The 23,656-nt window shown below is 40.9% G+C and overlaps 1 protein-coding gene across 3 annotated transcripts in view; it reads right to left on the bottom strand.

Moving 5' to 3' along the window:
• Positions 1–2,676: 2,676 nt before the first annotated feature.
• Positions 2,677–23,656, bottom strand: part of ZCCHC2 (zinc finger CCHC-type containing 2) — a 43,508-nt gene continuing 22,528 nt past the window's right edge. The window contains exons 5-15 of one of the 3 annotated variants that reach the window (XM_061994849.1): positions 23,489–23,601; positions 21,491–21,585; positions 17,527–17,610; positions 15,624–15,681; positions 11,329–11,467; positions 9,828–9,892; positions 8,926–9,020; positions 6,070–6,198; positions 3,848–5,353; positions 3,040–3,184; positions 2,726–2,809 (exon numbers count right to left, since the gene is read on the bottom strand). In XM_061994849.1, coding sequence (XP_061850833.1) covers positions 3,156–3,184; positions 3,848–5,353; positions 6,070–6,198; positions 8,926–9,020; positions 9,828–9,892; positions 11,329–11,467; positions 15,624–15,681; positions 17,527–17,610; positions 21,491–21,585; positions 23,489–23,601 — 2,313 coding nt within the window. In that variant the 3' untranslated portion in view covers positions 2,726–2,809; positions 3,040–3,155. Of the gene's footprint in view, positions 2,810–3,039; positions 3,185–3,847; positions 5,354–6,069; positions 6,199–8,925; positions 9,021–9,827; positions 9,893–11,328; positions 11,468–15,623; positions 15,682–17,526; positions 17,611–21,490; positions 21,586–23,488; positions 23,602–23,656 lie in introns of all 3 variants that reach the window. The other 2 variants (XM_061994847.1, XM_061994848.1) reach the window with 2 other exon arrangements.

The following is a 23,656-nucleotide window of genomic DNA, read 5'->3' as shown; positions in this document are numbered from 1 at the left end:
AGCTCGGATAGCTGCTCAGGCCAACCAGGTACTGGGCTTTCCTCGTTTCTTGTTAGGGCATTCAACTGCTTCTAAGCCATATATGCTGAGAAGCAGATACTCACTGAGAAGCAGATACTCACTCTTCAAGTGCAGTTGTATTTGCACCTGATCCCCCAGCTGAAGAGGACACCGATCAGGCCTCCAGCAAAACAACCATGAGAAGAATGAGGCATTTCATAGTTTGCTGTGCCAGACGTCATGCCAACTGACAGAATCAAGCAGGATCTATGAAACCAGCATCTATTCAAGTCAAGGTTTCTTGCAGATGCAGGCAAGTGAACATCAGCAACTCAGCACAGCAAGTAGCAGAGCAACAGAGTAATTCACAAAGTCCTTGGCCAGGTGCATGCATTTGCTGTATCGCAGAAAGGGAAGCTGTGTCGTGGGGTCTGCATGGCACCTGGGTTCAATGCTTCCTTCCGTGACAGGAATTGTCTGAACAACAGAGTTTGGGCTCATGGGCAACCTGGAGCCTTCCCATCACATGAGGTGGTTTCATCCTTTCTTCCAAGAGATCAAACTATCTTAAAGAAGTTTACATTGAGACATAGACTGACCTTATATCAAATTCTCTCAGTTTTGTCTTAAAAGCCAAAACAGCAGCTTGCCGAAGCGCCAGGCTCCCACCCCTACCCCCAGAGGCAGTTCTCAGTGACAAAGGACAGTACTTAGTGACAAAGGACAGTACTTGCACACAGGTACCTTTTTTTTTTCCTTTTTTTTATTGCTGTTAATTCAAGGAAAAAGGTTGCATAAAATCCAATCTCTTCTAGAAATATAAGTGACCTTTCCAGTACATTTCAAATATCAAAGTATATGGTAAACATACAAATAAAGAGAAGGTAACATACCTCCTATTTACAGTACAGTATTTTAAATCATAAAATAAGTTCCATAAAGTACAACTGGCAGGTAATTCACAATACGAGTCCATTGGTGGTTTAACACCCTCACTTCAACTCAAACGCAGTTCATTCATTTCAAGTGGTCCAAAAATACCCAGATCAAATAAAAATTTTAATCAAAATAATTTTCATTTACTACTTAAACTTTTTTTGTCTTTTTTGTTTTTAAATTAAAGCTTTCATCTACTTCCCTCCCCCTTTCCCCCTCCCACCCTCCAAGAAAAAAGTTTCAAAATGTACACTGGTGCTATAAATATAAATGCTACCTATGAAGAAATGTAGTAAGCTTTTGTTTTTTCTCCTTCTTCAAGTTTGTCTGTTTGTTTAGCAATTTATTAGCCAGCTGAACCAAAGACTGATTTTGATTTCATCCCTCTACCGGACGCCGGGTCTGATTCGAAGAAAACAACCCCATTTCTGCCATGAACTGTGAGGAATGCCAAACCCTATGGATATACAGTGGTAGTTGTTCATCGGTGTTGAATGCAGCAGTCAAAAAAATACACTCATCTTCCAGATAACCTCAGTGCACTTTAGGAAATCAAATATTACCTGGAAGCAATTTAGTACATATATTGGCTTTTAAAAATAAAATAAAAAATACAGCAGCATTAACCTTACTTTACTCAGGATACTGACATGATTAATACCATCTGGACACTCATCTCAGTCGTTCACATTATACCGTAATTACGCATAGTGGTAGATCGTTATAAAATAGTGACTTTGCTATTTGGTAGACAGGTTCTAATACTAATACCTGACTATTTTGTAGAAAACCATAGCTTTTTGTTCAGTTCGAAAGAAAACATTTACATTCTAAGTACAATGCAACACCGTAATAGTTTAGGAAAACAAAAGAGAAAATATTCAATCAAGTAATGTTCATTCTGTGTTGACACGATGTAGAACAGCTTTAAAAAAGGAAAAAGATGCTGTCAACTTCCGTTACAAATGCAAACACACTGAAGTACAACATTCATACCATTTTTTTGTCACCTTTGTTGCTGAACATACAGGCTAAAAAGCTACAATGGAAGAAAAAAAATCTTGTCAATTTTAAGCTCGCTCGTTTTTGTAAATCTGTTCCAGTCCACACAGCTGCAGCCCCTTCCTGCTCTGCTGTTTTCGCTTCTCTGAGACTCTGTGTATCGCTGTCAGAGGCGGTACACATACAGTATGGCGTGTCCCTCTGCACTCTCCTAACGGGACGTTTGAACACCTCCCCTCGACTCATGAGCATTAATTTAGAATAGGGGCAGGGTCTGTATGAACTGCTAAACACTCATGCAAGTCCAACAAATCCACGTGGACAGACGGGGGAAGAAAATAAAACAGCAGCATAAGGAGAACAGGGGCAGGGTGGGGCAGGGGGGGAGGGAAGAAGATTGTGGTGGGGAACATGACCAAGTTTCTTCTTTCACCATATGGCTGCTCCACCAGTGATGTCAGAGGTCAGAGGACTTTTTATTGTTTTTTTAAAAAATGCAGTAAACATTGCACATGTCTCAAGTCTTCAGTGCAAAAGCATGGTTCGAATGCTCTCTTTGATTGTTTGGCTGTGTGTTTGAATTACATGCATTATGCAAGCCTTTTGTAGAACCAGGAGGAGACCAGGGACTCAGCTTTCTTCTTTTGTATGGAAGAGAGGTGCAAAAGCAATGAAAAATTCCAAAAAAGAATATAGAACCGGGAATGTCCCAAAACACAAGACCAACCCCGCCTCCCTCCCCCCCACACACACCTTCCCCCAGTTCCCCAAGCTTCAGTTTAAGTAGGCAATGTTTACTTGTTTCAGTCTGCAGAATCCAAGGTATCATTGGAAGGGGGAGGGGGAGGTGCGTATCTCAGTCTGTAAGTGCCTAAAACAGGAAAGAGAACTACTAAGTCACTGCTCACAATTAAAATGGATTACAAAACCACTACAAGGTATCAAAATGGACATGCTCTTCAAAAGGCACTATCATCCTTCAGTCCTTTCAAAGTAGGTCCTAAGATTTACACTTTTTTTCTTTCATCTGCTCGCTAAAACTCCAAGTTTACAAAAAAAGACAAAAAAAAAAAGATACAGACAGTAGATATAAGACTTTACCTTCACTGGAAAAATGCAAAGAAAAGAAGACCCCCATCAAGGTTCGTCTTTCCTGTTCCAGTCCGACCAAACCAAGCGGGAATGGGCACAGGCCAAGCATCAGAACAGTTTACGCTCTACGCAAACACTGTGTTCCCCCATTCCTCTGCATGGAGAGAGAAGCGGCCTTATATAAGCCTGAAGCCATTCCTTTGATTTTTAGTTCCAATTGGTTTCTGCCCTTTTGCTGCAACTTGTCTGAAAAGTTTAAAGCACGTTTCATTTGTGTTGTGTGACGGAGCACAGAAGGATGGCTGGTGGCGCAAGGGTAAGCTTCTGAAAAGTTAAAAGTTATCACGTGGCCAGTCTGTTGGGGTTTTGTTTTAAATTCTCACAAGTTTTTAAGAGTCCATGTTTGTACCACAGACAGTAACCCATCTTTCACTTTTTGCCAATGAATTCTCTCCAAAAAAAAACCCACTGAAGGGGAATGGAAAAACCGAATCAACGGGCGATGCCAAAACCAGAGCGCTGACAAAGGAATGACAGTTTAGGACTGACACAGTTTGACTCCCCAGCTCCGATCCACACCCATTTTCTTTCTCCTTCAGGCTGTGAACCCCGTTGTTCCCTGGCACTGTTCTACAAAAATGTTCAGGCAGAGCTAAGATACTTTGCAGTTTTAGAGCAGGTCACTAGTGCACAACCATTTACACAAAACATACACACGCACGCACGCCTTTCTGCACGACCAGAAACAGCACATTCAGAAAGGTAAAGAGAAACTGCTAAACTCCAAAGCAAGTCCGCTGGGAGTTATCATGATTACCTTGTTGACTGGCCTCCATGGATGACTGCTTACAGTCCTGCGCATAGTGTCCACTTACACCACAATTGTAACATGAAACATTCCCGTTCTTCTTGGGTCCTGACCCATTTGTGTTGGCAACTACGTTAGGTGCTGGATATACGGGGTAGAACCTCCCAAATCCTGCCATCTGCTGCATCCCATAGTTGGCTTGGCTCCCCATCACCGGGTCATGCATAAGCCCGTTTGCATACGGAGACTGAGGCAGGAAGAAAGGAAGCTGTGTTCCATTGCTTTGATGTGCTTGATTGAGGTAGCTGCCATTGCAAAGTGACGGCAGAGTGAAGAAAGGTGGAACTCTGTAGACTTGTCCATGAAGTGGGTTATGATAAAAATAGCTGTTAATCTGAAGGCTTCCGTTGGTCCCACAGCTACACCTACGTCCGCAAGAACCGCAAGGGCCAGACCCCAACTGCTGCGGAGGCAACATTGTCCCGTTAGTGTTACTGTTTCCAACAGCGTTGATGTAGGATGTGCTGTCGCTCTGTGCAGTGCTGTGTGTTAAAGCGGGGCTGGGGCTAGGGGCAGGGCCTGGCGTATGTGTGGGGATCGCAGGAGGAACCGTGGACTGAACCTGACCAACACCTAAAGCAGCCGACTGAGGCGGGGAGGAAGTCGCTACAGTGCTCAGCACGTTTGTATTCTGGTTGGGCAACACGCTGGTAGCGTGAGGGCTGCCTGGCAAAGCGTAGGAGGCTGGTGGAGGTGGCGGTGCTGCTGTGGAGAGACCAGCTGCTGGAAGAACTACCTTTAGATTGGTAGGCTGAGGGATTGCTCCTGGGTTTCCCTCAATGTGAGGCACCATTTGATTCAGTCCTACCACCTGGGACGCAGGTTTTGTGATGGGATCTGTAGTAGGAACCGGGGATCCCGGGAAACTACCTGGATTGTGGACTGGGATAAAGGCAGTATTTGGTGATCCAATACTCAAGCTTCCCGCCGGCTGCTGCGGTCCGTTAGCTGTGCAGCTTTCCGACGACGCCTGCGGAGACGGCATTTTCAACCGATGCATCGCCAAATGCAAAGCGGGGCTACCGGGCTGGACAGAATGTGGGAGGAAAGTGGATGGGACTGGCAGAGGGGAAGCCATCAGCTCGAGGCGTTTCTCGGGTTCACCGGAGGTGCCGGGGCCCATTCCCCCAGGAGGGGAATTGGCAGCCTCTCTCCCCGGCGAGCCCACAGCAGGCGCGCTCACCAGCACCCCCATCGCTTTGCCCTCGGCGGAGATGGGGGGCGGGACTGCCTCGGGCTTTTGGGCTGCGCTGTGCATCACACAGTGTAAGGCAGGCATGAAGGAAATGTGTTGAAACTTTGCATTCAAAGGATCTTCGGACAGGCTTCCATTCTCATTAGTCACTGAAGAGATCTGAGGGGATGATTTGTTCATATTTGATGAACTGACAGCACTGTAGCCTGTAAACCTGGTTGTGTTTTGATTCCCAGAGTCCTCGGAATTGCTGTCCGTATCTGTGGAGACAAAAGCATTTGTCAGTCAGAAGAATAAATCTGAAACAATAGAAGAGTCACCTCCTGGGCTCATTTACCCATATAAAACCTCCTGAGTTTGATGACACAAGTGATAGTTATGTCTTCCCAAATCACAGCTACTTGTCAGTTACTTATTTTTGTTCATCCAAAACAAGGTAGCTCAATCACCACCACTTGCCTACACCAACCTGTACAACTAGCTCCTGGCTTTTGACTTGTGTGTATCTGCAAATGTGAAGAGTGGGACACAGACCGAATTAGGAATTGGCATCTACCCAGACAGATATTAACATGGCTTACTCAAACCTGGGAGGAACATGGGTGGCACATTAAACCATCAATAGAAAAGATCCCTCAGAAAAACCAAACACAATTTCATATAAAACCAGTCCCTTTCATGCCAAAGTTTTTCTCATCACTGTACTGCAGAAATTTCTCCAGAGGCTTTATATCGCTGAGGTCAGAAAACTACTACATGTGTGTAGGAATACAAAGCTCAGCAGTATTACAACAGCCCTGCTATTGGCTAGAGGCCTTCAAACTGCCCAGTCACAAAAGCCACAAAGCACAATGTGTTCTGTGGCTCATTCAGAAATGAAAGCAGCTCAAAAAGCTGAGAAAGTCATTAAAATTAATGCAAGAAAGTGATCACTCTAGGAATAAAGACATTCATGCACACTCTCCATAAATACAACCTCTGTCTTTTTCTTCTTCACTATCAAAGCTTTCCCTCCCATCGTGTCGTGGACTAGAAGGAGAACTGTAACTTTCAGATGACGTTTCTCCACACGTGTCGTGGCCAGATCCAGCGTCCAAATTCAGATCTGAAAATAAAAATTGGCATTTTAATCTTTATTCTCAGTATATGAAAGTGAGGTTATTTTGTCTTGCCCACATCTCACTCTAGTTCCGATTTTGGTTTGTTCCCACTTGATTGCACTCATCCCCTGTATTCCTAGCACCCCCACTCCCAGCACCCGGGACCCATCTTGTCCCAAAATTTGAGATGACTGAGTGGTAAAGAAGGTGACACTGAAAATTTATATTTATACAGAGGAGTGAAAAGAATGATCATCCTTAGTGAATTTTGTGATGCTTATACCAAATTGTGCTACAATAATCATGTCTTCAGAAACATTTGCATTCAAAGAGATGCAATACTGCTTGGTCATACCAGCAAAGGCAGAAAGCTAACTCAGGGGGCAACAGCAAAATAAAACCCCTTTTAGCAGTTATCTCTTCTAGAAGAGCCTGTAAGCAAACTGTATCAACAAAATCTGTCTAAAGAAAAAGCAGGGGACTAAAGAAGTATCCAGAGGGGTTGTGGAGTCTCCTTCCTTGGAGGTCTTCAAGACCCACCTGGACATGTTCCTATGCAACCTGATCTAGATGACCCTGCTTCTGCAGGGAGGTTGGACTGGATGATCTCTCAAGGTCCCTTCCAACCCCTACCATTCTATGATTCTATGAACCCCAGTGTTCTCCAAGTTCTGAATGGGATCATGGGAAACTTATTTGCTGGAAAACAGCTTTCAGGGTTGGTTTAGATCCTACCAGTGAAATCAAGTAGGTAACTAGTACAGTCTGGCTTTCAAGTTCAGTCTCAGAGGTGAAGGTGCAAGACAGATGCACCCTCTTGCAGAATGGATGCCAGATATTAGCTTCTAGTAAACCCCAACCCCAACAAACTCAGTTGGCAAAGCTCATGGGCAAAAAACAGAATGCTATTCTTTATTTTAGTAATTCTAATAAAACAATACTGTGTTCTTCATTATTGATTCATTTATTATTGCTACTGCAAGTTTAACAGCTTGGGATAAGTCACTGAAAAGCTGCCCCAATGCTTCAATTCTTGAAATGATTTCCTGGATTAAACCTGTAATTGGCCACATCATTTAAAAAAGTGTTCTGAGTATCTAACAACCTGGAGCTGCAGTGTCAACGTCCTGTCCCTGAAAGCAGAAGTCTGGAGTGCTAATGACAAAATACCACATCTGAAAAGTTGCAAGTGTTAACTAACTGATGCTCAGGAAAGCTAAAAATAGGGAGGAAAAAATGAAAGAAAACATGATGGAGTTGAGACTCAAAATAGAGCATTTCAAACCAAGCCTGGATTTATAAAGCCAGGCAGAGATTCAGACTGCAACATGAAGCTTTTTCTTTAATGTCTCTAATAAAGTATTTCAAAAGACATTTTGATGTTCATACACAACAAGCACACAGGTAGAAAGCTCATCTCTGAGCAGCATGTAATTGTTTCCAGTCTCTGAGTTGCAGTTTCTGCTTGAAGGGGCCTTAACAAGCCAAAAGTATGAGGCAGGCAGTTTCACATCCATAGAGCAGTGGTGAGTGAGTTGATGGAACACCCATGGCAATGCAATCCCAATGTCACTTTGCACTACATCACACAAAATTGTACCACCTCTGAAAGTTAGTGTCAGTTCATAAAAGCTCTGTGCATTTTGCCTGATGAGAAGAGCAATCTATCAGAAATGTAGCAAACCCATCCTGCAGAGCATGTGTTTCACTTGCACAGCCCTTAGCTATAGCTTTCTGAAATTGTTCTGGTTTTGCTAAGCTTGTGAACTGTGAACTCTTAAAAGTTTTAGTCAAATATTCTTTGTAGAACTTAACAAAAAAATACTCACGAAACGTGACTAATTCAGAACAGGATTCACCTGAAACTCTCTAAGATGAGAAGCAGTAAGAAGAAGGAATGGAAGCTTAATTGTGACTGTACTCCAAAGTGGAAACAAAAACCAGATGTACACTTTGTACAAGTCCTTTCAACGCTTATGCCAGTTAGGTGGTGTAGGAAAAGGCAAATTCTTAGTTAATTATCTGTCATGAGAATTAAGTACAAGAGAGGTAAGGCCACAACCAATATGGGACCTTAGAAAACACTAAGATGAAAAAGTCCAAGGGTAACATAGTCCTTCAGAAACTTCTAATAAAGCTTGGAGACTCATTTACTGAAGGTACACACACATCATTTTGTCCTGTAACTGGCTGATGCACACAAGTCTTGGGCTAACCACTAGATTTTGCTGGACCACCTGATCCAGTTGCATACACAATTCTGCTTTGTAGCTCAGTAGTCGCTTGGTTTACACACTACAGTTCATCAATGATTCTCACAAGAGGGTTTTTACACAGGTTCCTCATGGGCCAATCTACAACAGCTGAAGAAACTAGTGAGCTGCGAAGAGAAGACTATGGGCAAGTTGCTGGGCCTCCATACACTCGTTACATTTCATACACGAGTAGTCCAACAGTAACTGTTTCTGCAACCCCTACTCCACTTAATGCAATTTAGGGAGACTTTACTAGTGATTTTCCAGCTATGCATTAAGAGACATACCCTAAGCAATTGCATACAGAAGACTGGCATGTTCCACAGAGCAAATCAAAGAGAGACCAGACAGTCAACATGCCGACTTGCACCAAAAGAGATTTCAAACTTGTGATTTCTCCTTTATGGCAGAATAAAGAATAAATCAACAAAGCTGGAAATTGTTTCTTACAAACAGCTTGGGAAAAAAATTCCTTACCTTTTGCTGTCCCTGTACGGATGTGCTGCGATGCTGCGACTCTAACCCCGTTAGTCCTGTTATTCAGCCGGCACTCAGGTTTCTTTGCTTTCTCCCTGTGTAAATAGTTTTAATGTTTGTTTTTTCCCCAAATGCACACGCACAAATAACCAATCATGAACGCCGCTGTATACAGAGGCAGTGACTCCAGGTCAGAAATGAACATTTAACAGATTAAACAAACAGGCAAATGCTGTTAGTACAATATACCAGGAGCTAAACCACAAGCAATGCGCCTAAGAAAAGAAATGGTGCAGCTGATACTGAAGCCTTCTCTTAAAGTTCATGTGTGTAATCCAGCACTACACCAGAACAGCATAAAAGCATCTACCTACAGAGTAACAAAATGCCAGTGTCAACTTGGAAGCAGGTAGAGTACTATATAAGAGTGGAAATGTTTTTGCTTCCTCACAGTGAAGGATCCTGTAGCCCCCAGGAAGTTCTGAAGGCCTCTGACGTTCAAATTATCTTCCATAAAACGCTGGAACAAGTTAACACCTACTTCATAAGTTAAAGGCTGCTGTCAATTCTTATTTGTTTATCAGTGTTTTCTGAAGACCTTTACACCTTTTAACTTCCCAATAAATATTGGGGGGAAGGCAATTCAGTGTTGGCTCAGAACCTCCCTTCTCTCACTACCTTTTAGCTAAATGACAAGTGGGATTTTGAGAAATGAATGCACACAATTACACTCTGAAGTGACTATTTTCATAAGATAAACTAAGGATTTTTATGTAGTCTGGCTTCATGCTATGCCAGCTCCTGTTCCACAATGGCAAAACAAGGCAACAGATTGTAGATTCTGTTTATCAGAGTGAATGCATTACACCCTTTCTGGATTATTGGTTACGTTGGAAACCTACTTTTCCAGCTGTGGCTTTCCTTTCTTCTTGCTTGCTGCAGACAGACTTCGTTTTTCTGGTGTATGCTAGACAGAAAATACCAAGATGCTAGTGAAAAAGCAGAATTTACATCATGAAAGCCAACAAAAAATCCCTCTTCTAGACTGACAAGATTGGGAGTCCGAGACCAGTACACCCAGAGGTGTTATAACCATAAAACTACCTGTACAGTGCACCTGAGCCTTTAGAACAATGCATCTGTCTTTGCTTTATGCCATTAACAGTAAAACACTTGGGAAATTACCACTTGCAAGTATTTCAAAGATATCAGTCAAATATTTCTTTGCATGCTGTCTTTCCTCTCGAGGATAAAATCAAATGTGTTTTTATCACATAACTCCTAAAAAGGCTGATCAGAAGGCTTAAGGGGCTACATGGAATTTATTGATTTAAGTAGTATTATTTGATGACTGGGGGTATGATGCTGGTACCCAGCCTTCAACTGGAGGTTGCTGCTAAACTAAATTCTAGAATACGACCTAGAGGCACGTCAGAAAAAACATTGCACCTGCATAATTCTTTAAGTATACTGTTACTGGTTGCTAGCAGTATCTCATATTTGGCAGAGGAATAAAAACTTAAAACCTCAGAAATAATCTCTGTCCAAATATGCTGTGTTTGGGTAACCTTTTAATAGGAAATAACTTTTCCTCTACTTTAGTATATTAATTTCTTTCTTGCTTCAATCTTGCAATATTTCAAGCTTTGATGCAGTTTACCATCTCACCATTAGAAACAAATCTCACTTCATCACCCTGCTTTGCAAAATAAGGAAACTGGTCTGGTTTGTTATTCTCCACATAACAATCAATAGCCATATTCTGCATGTAGAATTAGAGTAATATTAAGCAATTCTAACATTCAAGGTTTTCCAGACATAAGCAGTGTGCAGCCTCAGTTTCAGTAGATGACTTATAAATATTCTTCTCAACTATACTCACACCAACATTGACCACTGAAGAGACACAAATCTCACAAAAAGTGTGTATGCATCCAGCTATTCATTTTTCAACAAAACTCAAGTTACTCAGATAAAGGAGGTGAGACAGACAAAAATATGCTTAACTTGTTGCACCTACTGTACCACTAATATGGTTTAGTTATTAATACAACTTCTAGTTTGATCCCTGAAATAACACAAGTGTTATGAAATTCTCCCTGATGACAATACATTACAGTAACAGGAAAGTGACTGATTAGAAATGAACGTTAGACTTTCTTATACCCTACTAGGAAATCTATTTACAAATTCACAAACATATGAGACAACTTTATGAGACAGTGCTAAGTAATTATGAGGGTTTTTCTAATCAAGACAAATCAGTATCAACTTTAACTTTGACTCTTATTTGCACAGTTTTAGCAGAGCTCTTCATCTTTTAAAGCTAAACCTAATCATGTGTAGTGGTCAGCCATCTCAAGCATCGCAGACTACAGCTTTAAAGAAAAAACAGCAACACACCTGGTCAAGTAGATTTGTACAGTGCTCTGGGTGCTGCTGGACAAGACAGCTTTTTCTTCTCCAGTCCAGCACCCCATTTTGCTCAGAGTGCTGTATGTTAAGGCTATCCAGTGAAGAACATTTTGCACTGCTAGTGCTGCTGAAAAGGAAAAACAAAAGTTATGCCGATGTGAACAAACTTGCAAGCTTTCCTTACGCTGCACACATTTTGACATCATGTTGGGAAACTGTAGTATTCTGCTTTCAGAAAACCCTATAAATTCCCAAGAGATTGAAAAGATATAAATTACAAGAGTTCTTGTGTTCTGAAGCTATACTAATGATCTGAAAGTAATTGAAGTTCCTTTCTCATTTGTCTGCTACAAATTGACGTGAAATTCAGAACAACAGAATTTGTTAAGAACAGTGCTCAAGAGAATCCCCATAAGTACTTCTCTACATACAAGTACTTCTCTACATACAATCTTTTCCTTTGCTCTTTTTTCCACACCAGATATGCAGAAATTCTCCAGATAAAAAATGTATTCTGAATTAATCTTCTTTCTTCCTCATCATTAATGACAAAGCTGCAATTAATCTGTAAGCGCCGTTTCAGAATTCGTGAGACATACAAGGCAAGGAGTACATGGCTACTTACAGATCATACTGCAGCTGTGTGTTTGAATTTCAGAACAGTCATGTAGATTTGCAATTTTAACTTCAGGATTGCTAGTTTTGAGCAGTGTCTGGAAACCAGGATTGCAAGTTTTGAGAAGTGCTGGAAATGGGGAGTTGCATTTGTCACTTACTTTTGGACAGTATAATGACTTCCACTGAGTTTCTGACTGGCTGCTTCTCTTAGCAGCATCCAGTCAGAGCAATACTTAACTAAGTCTGAGAGCACTGGTCAGCAAAGACTGCTGGAAAAAGTCAGGGTTCTGACAAGAGTCAGTAGGTCACAGGGATCTATCTAGCATCAAAACTATGTCCTACAACTGACTGTAAGTCCCTTTCACCAACACTCCCCCAAAATAAGGAGTTAACACTGTTATCAAAATACTTATGCTGATAATTGAAAGTGTCTTTTAAAGTGCCTTTTAATTTGGGGCTGTTGGCATGCTGCTTCATGAAGGTTACTGCAATATGAAATGTTACTCAGTTCCTATACTGTCAGAAATCTAGCTCACTCCAAAGCAGAAGATGCACTGAAGTTCCCTTATCTACTTACCAAATACCTCTGGAAATAAGTGCTCCAACTACTTAGAAGATGTACAATAGAATATTAAGAAAATGGTGAGAATCCAATAAATTCTCAAAATTCAGACATAAGCCCAAATTTGCTGTCATTTCATGCAGGCTGTGATCCCATTTTCTTTTTTTCTGATATCAGATCTCATTCCTACCAGTACATTTTTGGACCTTTTCAAGAGTAAGGTTGCCATACTGAATAAAACCAGAAGGTAGTCAGATGAAACGTACAAATTTTCCTGAAAGGTGCCAAAGCTATTCAAGATCACAGAATCACAGTATGATTGGGTTTGGAGGGGACCTCTAGAGATCATTCAGTCCAATCCCTCTGCTAAACCAAGTTCACCCAGATCAGGTCACACAGGAATATGTCCAGGTAGGTTTTGAAAACCTGCAGAGCAGGAGACTCCACACTCTCCCTGGGCAGTCTGTGCCAGGGCTCCCTCACCTGAACAGCAAAGGAGTTTAGCCTTGTGTTTAAGTGGAACTTGTCGTGTTCCAGTTTATGTCCACTATCCCTAGTTCTGCTGATGGACAATACAGAAATAAGTATCACCCCCTCCTCCTGACATCCACCCTTTACGTACTTGTGTTAATAAGGTTCCGCCCTCAGTCTTCTCTTCTCTGGACTAAACAGCCCCAGTTCCTGCAGTCTTTCCTTGTATGAAAGATGCTCCAGTCCCCTGATCATCTTGGTGGCCCTGTGCTGGACTCACTCCAGAAGTTCCCTGTCCTTCTTGAGCTGGGGAGCCCACAAAACTGGACACAGAACTCCAGATGAGGCCTCACCAGGGCAAAACAGAGAGGGAGGAGAATCTCTCTCAACCTGCTGACCAGCCTGTTCTTGATGCATCCCAGGATGCCAATTGACTGTCTGGGCCATGAGGGCACATTGCTGGCTCACATTTAGTTCACTGTCACCCACAACTCCCAGGTCCCTCTCTGCAGAGCTGCTTTCCAGCAGCTCAATCCCCAGCCTGTACTGGTGCATGGGGTTCTTCCTCCACAGATGCAGGACTCTGCACTTGTCCTTGCTGAACCTCATGAGGTTCCTCTCTGCCCAACTCTCAAGCCGGTCGAGATCCCGCTGAATGGCAGCACAGCCTTCTGGGGAATCAGCCAGTCATCCCAGTTTGGTGTCATCAGCAAACTTGCTGAGGGGACCCTCAGTCCCCTCAACCAGGTCACTGATGGAGACATTGAATAAGACTGGCCACAGAACTGACCTCTGTGGAACTCCACTGGCCACAGGCCTCCAACTCAACTCAGCTCTGTTGATCACCACCCTGGACTCTGTCATTCAGCCAGCTCCTTATTCACCTCACTGTCCACTCATCCAAGCCACACTGCCTGAGCTTTCTGATGAGGATGTTATGGGAGACAGCGTCAAAAGCCTTGCTGAAGTCAAGGTAGATGACATCCACTGCTCACTCCTCATCTGCCCAGCCAGTCATGCCATCACAGAAAGCCATCAAATTGGTCGAGCAGGATTCCCCTTGGTGAATCCATGTTGATTTCTCCTGATAACCATCTGGTTCCTTCATGTGTTTACACATGACATTGAGGATGAGCTGTTCCATCACCTTTCCAAGGATGGGGGTGAGGTTGATTGGCCTGTAGTTTCCTGGCTCCTCCCTCTTGCCCTTTCTGAAGACTGGAGTGACATGGGCCTTCCTCCAGTCCTCAGGCACCTCACCTGTGCTCCATGAGCATTCAAAAATGATGGCTTAGCAATAACATCACCCAGCTCCCTCAGCACACACAGGTGAGATGAACTGCTCTTGACTCTAAACAGTTTTGTACATATTTTTAAAAGTTTTATTCAGTGCCACTTCCTTAGAACCTGTAAACAGCAGGCACAGATTTTGAGGAGACGGACACAACACGAACAGGAGAGGACTAACACACCTCTAGCAGTCAAGCAGTAAACACATTTTCTCACCTTAAATACAGAAAACAGCTAACAAAAGAAGGCTCTATGACAGAAGTTTGTGGAAAGGTCTGTCTTTGTCTTTCCTACTTGAAAGACAGATCCTGAACTACAGTTAGCTTTGGTATTATTTTATTATACTTTATTATACAGTGAATAAGAAAAAGACAATTTGTTTTTATTAGTAACTATATGCTATTAAGTTTGGATCCCACTGTTACAACTTCATGGTAGGTTGTATATCCACTGGTATATTCACGGAGTTTGTCAAGATGACATTCAGTTCTTGAAGAAATGTAAGTAGGAGAGTAAAAAAGCAAAACAGAAGCAAACCTTGAAGCTGTTATAGAGGTACGAACCTTAACCAATATTGTTTTGTGCTATGTTTATATTCTAATTATTGTAATTTCAGGTTAACTTTTTTCCTCCTGTAATAAACCTATTTTACAGACAAAACAACACAGAAAACCTACAAACCACAATAAATCTTGTATGTATTTTTTTTCTCTTAATATAGTTGAAATATTGCATAACTGTGTGCAAAAATATCCGAAGTTTCTGGTCAAAATACTTTAATGGACGAATTCACGTTACACACTTCTTGTATCCGAAAGAATATATAAATTGATGTGTAAGAAGTGCTTCCACTTACAATGGATGTAAACTAGTAAGGTATACATATATTGCTTCTAAGCAAGAGAAAGAATGGACTACCTTCTCCTACAAGGTCATCTTTGAAGCTACTGAAGAAAGATGAAACTCAACAGCACTGAAAATTTTTACCATCTGCATGGGGCTGAGCACACATGGGAAAAAATATACGTAATGCAAATTTATGTTACTCAGCTTATAAACACAAACCAAAATATCAAATCAAGTAGTAAAGAATCACAAAGTTTGTGGAAGAAGAGAGTTCCAAATGAACCAGACCTACAGATTTAGAAACACAATCTTTTGAAATATTTTCCAAATACAGATTAAGTTAATAATGCCCCCAAACAGCAAAAAATAACAGAACATCCCACCCCAACCAAACAAAAAACCCCACAAACAAGCTTTAATCTTGAAGGAAACACTCAAAGCTCCAACAAATGAGGTTCAGAAATGTAGCATGGTCACATTACACCCTAGTACCTACTTGGCAACAGGACTTTTTCCATTATGTTTCTTGTGAACTGCTGTGTGTTGCATTATATCTGGAAAAAAAAGAAACACAACACAATTTCAATAGCAATGCTTATTTTTCTCTTCTAGATCAATCTAACAGATTCATCTCTTCATCACTACCAGACACTTAGAAGACACCTCTGTTAAATGGGCCAGGCTTAATTTACAGTGCTGAAATTAACAGGTTTTGCAGAGAAGACAGATCGGTTTGTACAGACAGTATAACCAAAACTCTCTACCCTTCATTTCACAGAAGAATAAACCAGAAAAATAGGAACTATGACAACCACTTGTGTTCTTTCACCTCTGTATAATCGTAAGGGTGACTGAATATCACCCAGTACGAAAGGACAGAGAGAAGAAAGGATTCAGTTGGCAAAGTACGAAATTCTGATTTTTTTTCTCAACTGCGAAAATTAATCTCAAAACCATGTCACAGTTTCTTAATAGTGAACAAAGAGAAGTCTTACACAGAAACATCGCATTCTGAACCTCAAAATTCAACCCACAAGGAAAGCTTTATAAATTGCATTTGATGTAGAAGTAGGTGCTGCCTCAAACAAGAAACGAGAACTTTAGAGTTCTCGTCTGCCTTTCTTTGTAAGGCAATCATTCAATTCTAACAAAAGCAACTTCTCTTTATTCCAGCTGCTGATGATCTTAGCCTTCTTGGTAGCTATAATTTTGCCTGTACTTCTCTCAATGCGACACCTAAGTCCAAATTATGATTTGAACAAAAAGGCCCCTTTTAAAACAAACACCATTTTTAAACTTCTGGTAACACTTCACTAGAACAGCACAGAAGGTGTTCTGAAACGCATTTGGACTTTCATCTCGTGAGCAGATTCTCTTTTTTAAGGAGAGTATATAAAGCACTTTTTGAGCCATTTCCAAATATATTGTAAATGCACGTGATGCATTCTGGATTGTAAAGAAGAATGGGGTAATGAATTTTTTAAAAAATAAGAAAAAGCTGTCTGAACGGCATGATGTGGATTCCTGACTGCGCATAAAGTCAGCTGCAAGCTTCTTATTAACTCTTATTAATAGGTAACAGGCTAAGTGTGGTCCCATTCTGTGAAAGCTAGTGCAAGTGTTTGGTCGTTCATGTTCACTTACAGGTACCATGTCTCATCCTTTCCATCTAACAGAACCTTATTACCATTCTGTGATTTGCTATGGAAACCAATGCAAAACTGGCTAGCCATCCTTTCAGAATGAAGCTGCTGACTAGTCACGGGGCTGCTGATTCCACACGTGAAATTTTGTTGAAGTATTTGGGAAAACACCAGCTTTCAGACTGTAATTAATACTCAGTACAGTCCCAAACATAGACAGTCCAGAGTATAAAAGCAACACAGGTTAAGAACAGGAGACAAGAACTTAAACATCCTCTCTGTGTAAAGCTGAAAGCTAGAAAAATTTGGCGTATTTACTGCAAAACACAGAATCACAGAATCTTAAGGGCTGGAAAGGACCTCGAAAGATCATCTAGTCCAAACCCCCTGCCAGAGCAGGGCCAACACACTTGAAATGCTGCACTCAACTTCAAACCCTGGTAACTGAAGACTAGGTAAAGACACAAAAAGCCACACTCTTGGCTCAAGTAAATTGTAAAGTGTTATCTTCCTGGTTGCTCAACACAGCTGTGAACTTCTACCTCCAAGCTGTCTATAAGCATTCCCACTCCTTGAATTATGTAGCAGCCTCCCAAGGAAGATGCTGAAAGTATATAAAAATTCTTCATTTACATAGCAGATTTCATTCAAATATGTCAGCTTTGTACCAATGAAGAAATCAGTCAACTGTATGATTTCCAGAACTGAGTGTGGTAATACTTCTCAGAGAAAAACCACCTTTGAGTACACAACTACCTTCCTCCTGACTTGAAGCTTCTGAACTGTCCTCCTTGAAGTGTTCTGGTGCCTTAACGGTCTTCAAAGAGGGCTGTAAGTTACCTGCAGAGAATAAAGTTCACGTAGTAACTTTATAGATCTTGAACAACTAGACAGTTCCTGAATGCTTACACTCGTCTGGAAGCTAGGGAAATGGAAGACTGAACTTGCTGTCTGAGTGGGGCAAAAAATTTAACATTGTCTCCTTCAAAGCAAGCAATCTCCAAGAGTAAAAGCTCTATGGAGATACTGTTGCTTTGAAGAAAAGAGTGGGCAAAATAATTTTTAAGCTACAGTGCAATTTCAAAAGGTTGGGATTGTTATTACAGTATTAGAAATACTCCCTTGTCCTGCACTTCAGATTTTTTTGAGAGTCCTGTTGTTCTACAGCAAGAAATGAGAGGAGACCAATGACAGTTACTAGAACTCTTCTGCAACAAGTCACACTCCACTGTCAAATCATTCATCTGCCAAAAGAGACTTCATTTGGGCTAAAGTCTCTTAGTGTCTTTAACACAGTCCTCATGCACAATTTTTGACATTTTATGCCAGATGGGAAGGAAAAAGAAGTGGGAATATTATTAACAGGTTTGCTACAAAAATACCACTGCCATGCTCTGAAAAGGAACTTAGTTTGATAATGAATCTAACTTTATGAGTCTACTCCTTCTCTCTAAAAAGTTCCAAGTTAGTGCAGGTAAAAGCATCCAAAATCTTGCTTAGGAGCTTGAAACATTGATAGGAAGATTCTTCTGAACATTGTCTGCGTTGAAGATACTACAGTCCACAGAGATCACGCTCTAATAAAGTCTGTTGAAATCAGAAGTCTTCTCCAACCTGAAAAGGCACCTGAAATAACTGATGCTATGAAACAGGAGGGAGCTAATTGATTTCCTCCTTACTGGAACCACGATGGCATAATTACACTTAATTAATGTACTATTCAGTGTGAGATCCCAACAATTATTTAAGGTATAAAGACCCTTCACTGAGCATAAAATTTACTTCCACGTAAGTTTTGTTAAAATCATACTCTTCAGAAAGAGTGAATACCTCTATATTTCTGTTAAGAGACATTTTTATTCCCAACTCTAAATAGCAACTGAAGACCAATTTAAATCACAAATGCTTTGTATGCCAATTCATTCTGCACATCGATTTGAGAACTGTGATGAGATTTTTCTTAAAGATATGCTTCCTCCCCCTCCTCCAACGCTGTCACATTAAAAATATGTCACTGTGGGCTAACTTGCAATTATTAGCAAGGTTCCAGGGATCCCAAACAGGAAACCTAGAAAAACACAGAGGCCACCAATAAAAAAATAACCCACGAGCCACTTAATTGTGGTGATTTTGGCAATGAGTAGTGTGTGTTCTTTTGCCTCTGTACAGTTTTTATTAGCCTGCTTCATAAGAAATGCAATTGTGATCTACCTCAGACAAGTCATCCAGTTCCTCCCCTCGAAACAACTACGCTCCAATTTACTGCACCATTTGTCTTCATCAAACATTTTCTTCCTATCCGAGTCAATGACAGGGCCCTAAATCACACCAATAGGCTTTGCAACCTCTACCCCTGCCCTCCCATGGGCTTCATCCTGCCTGTGCTCGAAAAGCAATCTGATAGAGCACAAATTTGCAGTTTTGGGTGACAGTGCTGGGAAAAGAACTGGCAGAGGCTTCTTCCAGGGCCTCCCTCCTTCAACTTGGGAGTCACATTTGAGCTCTGAGTCTTGCCTGGGATGCACTGCAGCCATGCTTGTGCCTGTCCACATACCTCTCTGACCTTGACCTACTGACTTGTTTTTATGCTTTGACCTCACTGCCTCACCGCTTTGGACTTGTCTAGTAATGACCAGACTCTCACCTGCTCCCAGTCCTAATCTTGCTCACAGCAAGTTAATCCCAGTGCTTTCTGTCTTATCCGTCAGAGAGAACAGATTATCCTCATTACATTACGACTCTTTCGTATTTGAAAACTTAAGTCATCTTCCACTGCAGTTTTCCCTCCTCTCTGCTAAACAATTAAATTCCTCATCCTATCACTCATGCATTCTAGATCTGTCAAATCCTCATGAACTTTCACAATATCATAGAATCACAGAATCTTAAGAGTTGGAAGGGACTTCTAGAGATCATCTAGTCCACCCTGCCCTGCCAGAGCAGGACCTCCTACAGTAGGTCACACAGAAACTCGTTCATGTGGGTTTTGAAAGTCTTCTGAGAAGGAGACTCCACAACACATCTGGGCAGCCTGTTCCAGTGCCCCATCACCCTCACAGTGAAGTTTTTCCCTGTGTTTCTTTGGAACTTCTTACGTTCCAGCTTGTACCCATTGCCCTATCATGGGACATCACTGAGAAGAGCGTGGATCCATCCTCCTGACACTCACCCTTTATGTATTTGTAAACATTAATGAGGTCACTCCTCAGTCTCCTCTTCTCCAAGCTAAAGAGCCTCAGCTCCTTCAGCCTTTCATCATAAGGGAGATGCTCCACTCCATCATCTTTGTGATCCTTGTGCTGAACTTTCTCCAGCAGCTCCCTGTCCTTCTTGCACTGAGGGGCCCAGAACTGGACACAATATTCCAGATGCAGCTTGTGAGGGCAGAGTAGAGGGGGAGGAGAACCTCTCTTGACCTACTGCCCATAGCCTCAGGATGCCATTGGCTCCTGGCCACGAGGACACATTACTGGCTCACGCTCATCCTGTTGTACACAGTAGGACCCCCATTTATTATTATAAAAATTAGCTCCCATGTACTAACCCAGTCAAGTCTATGATGGTAGAACCCGGCACTAGCTCTTTTTCAAACCACTTAAAACTATCACCTTCAACAATGCATTTGCAAGTCTTTCCCACCTAGATGTAGCCTACAGACTAAAATATGCATTACTCTTTGCAGTGTGCCTATCAGTAACATGACTCTTTCTGGATTTCAGCAACTCTCTCCTCCCCATGCAGCCTTTCAGTACAACAGTTGTGAGAAGTTTCACAGCAGTAAATTCTATGTGATTTCATAACTGCCCTGAGCCTCATTAACTTAACATTTTCACAAAACTGCCATGTAAGAATGTCCAAAGTGTTGCTATAAAAAAAAAGGTTAAGTGTCCCAAAATGAAGGACAGGTTCTAGTCTGTTTGTAGTGCCTGTGTCATCATGGAAAGAATACATTTGTCACAGATCACACACATCATTTCAAATTGAAGTCTGCCATCATTCCTCTAATTCCTTCCAAGCAATCTGTTTGACTGCTCCAACTTACTCCATTCTTTACTAAGGTCTTTTGCAACTTCTGAGGCAATAGCCTCAGACTTAGTGCCTTAACTGTCATGGTGTATAATATGCACGGAGAGAAGAAAAGATTCAACGGAAACAAAGATCACAATCTAAAGCATTCATACAGAGAATCTAAGCACGAGTAGGTAAGAGGTCCACCATTGAAAGCTCTGCAATGCAAATGCTCTGAACAAGATGTATATTCTGAAATTAGAGCTATCCCATCATTTATGTACTATGTACTCAAACTACATCTGAAGCTTAAATATCAAGACAAAAAGTTTGAGCTACCAAAGAAACCAAATAAAAACCAGATGTTATTTTCTGGGGAACCTCAAGCTTTTTTCCCCAAAGTTTAAGACTTCTTAAAAGCAAAAGAGTCACAAACTATTGAACATACTCAATTTAAATTTACCCACTTAAATAGCACAATCATACAGAGGAGAAGACAGACAAAAACACAAGCTGATACTATATAGTATGTTCCTAGTATCAAAAGCATGATTATCTGTTGGAGCAACTATTTATTGGCAGAGACTTCAAATACAACCAGTGGAATTCTATGTAACGTGAAGAAACAATTATACGACTGTAATTAGGCACAATAAGAATAGGGGGTTAGAGATTTTCTTGTTGTATAAAATAGTATTAGGATATTTCTTACTGTGAGTGTGCAAAGATTCTGATGAAATTGATTGGAAGAAGTTGTATACTCTCTGGTTCTGCAGAAAAGCTTGCGATGTGTTTGAAAATAGCTGCCTGAAATTTAAATGAGAGTTTGTTAAACTGGAAGCAACATTCCATAGGAAGAATACCCAAAATTTACCAGTATCATTTAAAAGCGAAGTAGGCAGTTCTTAAGAAGACCAAACACTTAAAATCGCATGTTCAGTGCAAACTTCTGAGCTTTACTATCCAGTGCAAGGTAGGAGTATGGTCAGAGCAAGAACTCGGTACAATGAATGCTTTTTCAGTCAAAGGTACATGCTTTTGAGCCACCCCAGTTCAAATGTTTTAGCCATCTGTAACATCTTACCAAAGAGGAGTCTGAAGTGAGTCAAAAAACACTGGATCTCGTATTTTAACTTGGGGTATTTTTAACCATAATCATATTTAATTTCCCTAACCAACGCATCTCTTCCTTAAATACACTTATTTGGTTAAATACTAATTTGAATTCACCTATCATGTCAGTTACTTGAATTTCATAATTATATCCAAGAGCAAATGGAGTGGGAGTCTCAGTATTGTTATGCACAGGCCTGAGTTTGTTCCCAAGAGGTCAGTAACAAATTCCATTAGCTTTAGGTAAGGAAATAGGCCACAAGCGAATGGGGTTTACATCCTGCACCAAGTTTTCAGTTATTGCTTACCAGGAAGGACTACTCAATTCTATTTTTACAGAGGAAGGACAGGTAAGAGCAATTTTTGACAAGTGGGCTCATAATTAAGACCCTCAAGTATATATGTATGCTAAATTGATACTGCAAGGAAATGGAATTGTATTATAGTAATGCTATGAGTCCAGTTTAGTAATTTTATCATTCCAGCACAGCCACAACATAACGTGCAAATTGTAATTATAGTCCCATGTTATGGTTGGTATGTTCAGAGTTTATCCCTAAACTCAATCTCTTGGGTCTGTAATTACTGTGCAATGTGACTTCACAACCTTTTTGCATTACAAGACATTGTTTTCAGTCAATCTCTATTTAATAAGTTTGTTCATTTAAACCCAGAATGTTTATTACCCAGAACTGGTCACATAGTTAGCTTTCAGCTTGACACTCAAGCCAGCAAATACAGACAACAGTATTATAGATCAAAAGAAAATTGGGAAAGGGGAGGCTGAGACACATAGTGGCTTTGTATCTTCTTCAGCTAACCTACTAAGAGAAAACCCAAAGGTTTGATACGTTTGGACCCACAGTACATTCTGAGCAGAAGCATGAAAAACTGCCTCATCCTTCAACAAGTACCCTAACTCAAGAGACACTACCTAACCTGATGAAGAGGTTGTTTTGAACAACATTAAACAATTCTGATATTGAAAAAAAACCAAAGTAAGAAGATACTTGTAGCAAACAAAAAAGAACAGGGAGGCACACTCGAATTCATATCACTGTTCTGAGATACAGGATTTGACCAGCACACTCCACATCCCAGCAAGCACTCTCACTGCTAAACAGTAGGTTAGGAGGTATGGGCCATTTTCTTACATATGTGTGAGATACAGTTAATTTTATATACAAGCTTTAATAGTACTAATTATTATTTCTAAATTCTGTTATGTCCCTCACTCTATCCTGTCCTAAATTAGAACATATGCACTCTGAGTTATGGTTTCGAGCATTTCTAAACACACCCCTGCATAATGGAGGTGAGATCCTTGCAGAGGTGCCAATTGTTGCTATGCAATGCTGCTCCGGACAAGTATTTTTGAAGTTGTATGATTACTTCTAAAGAACTAATCCATTAACATTTAATAATGTCTCAATTTAAAGAAAAGAGTCAAGAGTATTTATTTATTTATCTCTGCCTTTTCATTTTCTTCACAAATTGTGTTTTGTCAGCAGTATTTCCACAATCTCTAGAAGACGTTTAGTTTTACTTCAATCGCTTCTCAGGTGATGCATTTCAGGTTATTTGCTGAAATATTTACCTGATTATGGGCTCAAGATCAGCATGCCTTCGTTCTTCCCTCTTCTGAAAACCCTGATTTAGTGCTCTTAAAATAGTCTTGTCAAATGCTTCAGAAGACAGTTCCTTTGGGAGCTGAAAAAAAAGGTTAATGTGAAAAATGACTAGTTGACATTTTAAAGACTGTATT

This window comes from Colius striatus, chromosome 4, assembly GCF_028858725.1.
Source record: "Colius striatus isolate bColStr4 chromosome 4, bColStr4.1.hap1, whole genome shotgun sequence".
NCBI lineage: Eukaryota > Metazoa > Chordata > Aves > Coliiformes > Coliidae > Colius > Colius striatus.
This window is presented reverse-complemented; position numbering and strand designations above follow the sequence as displayed.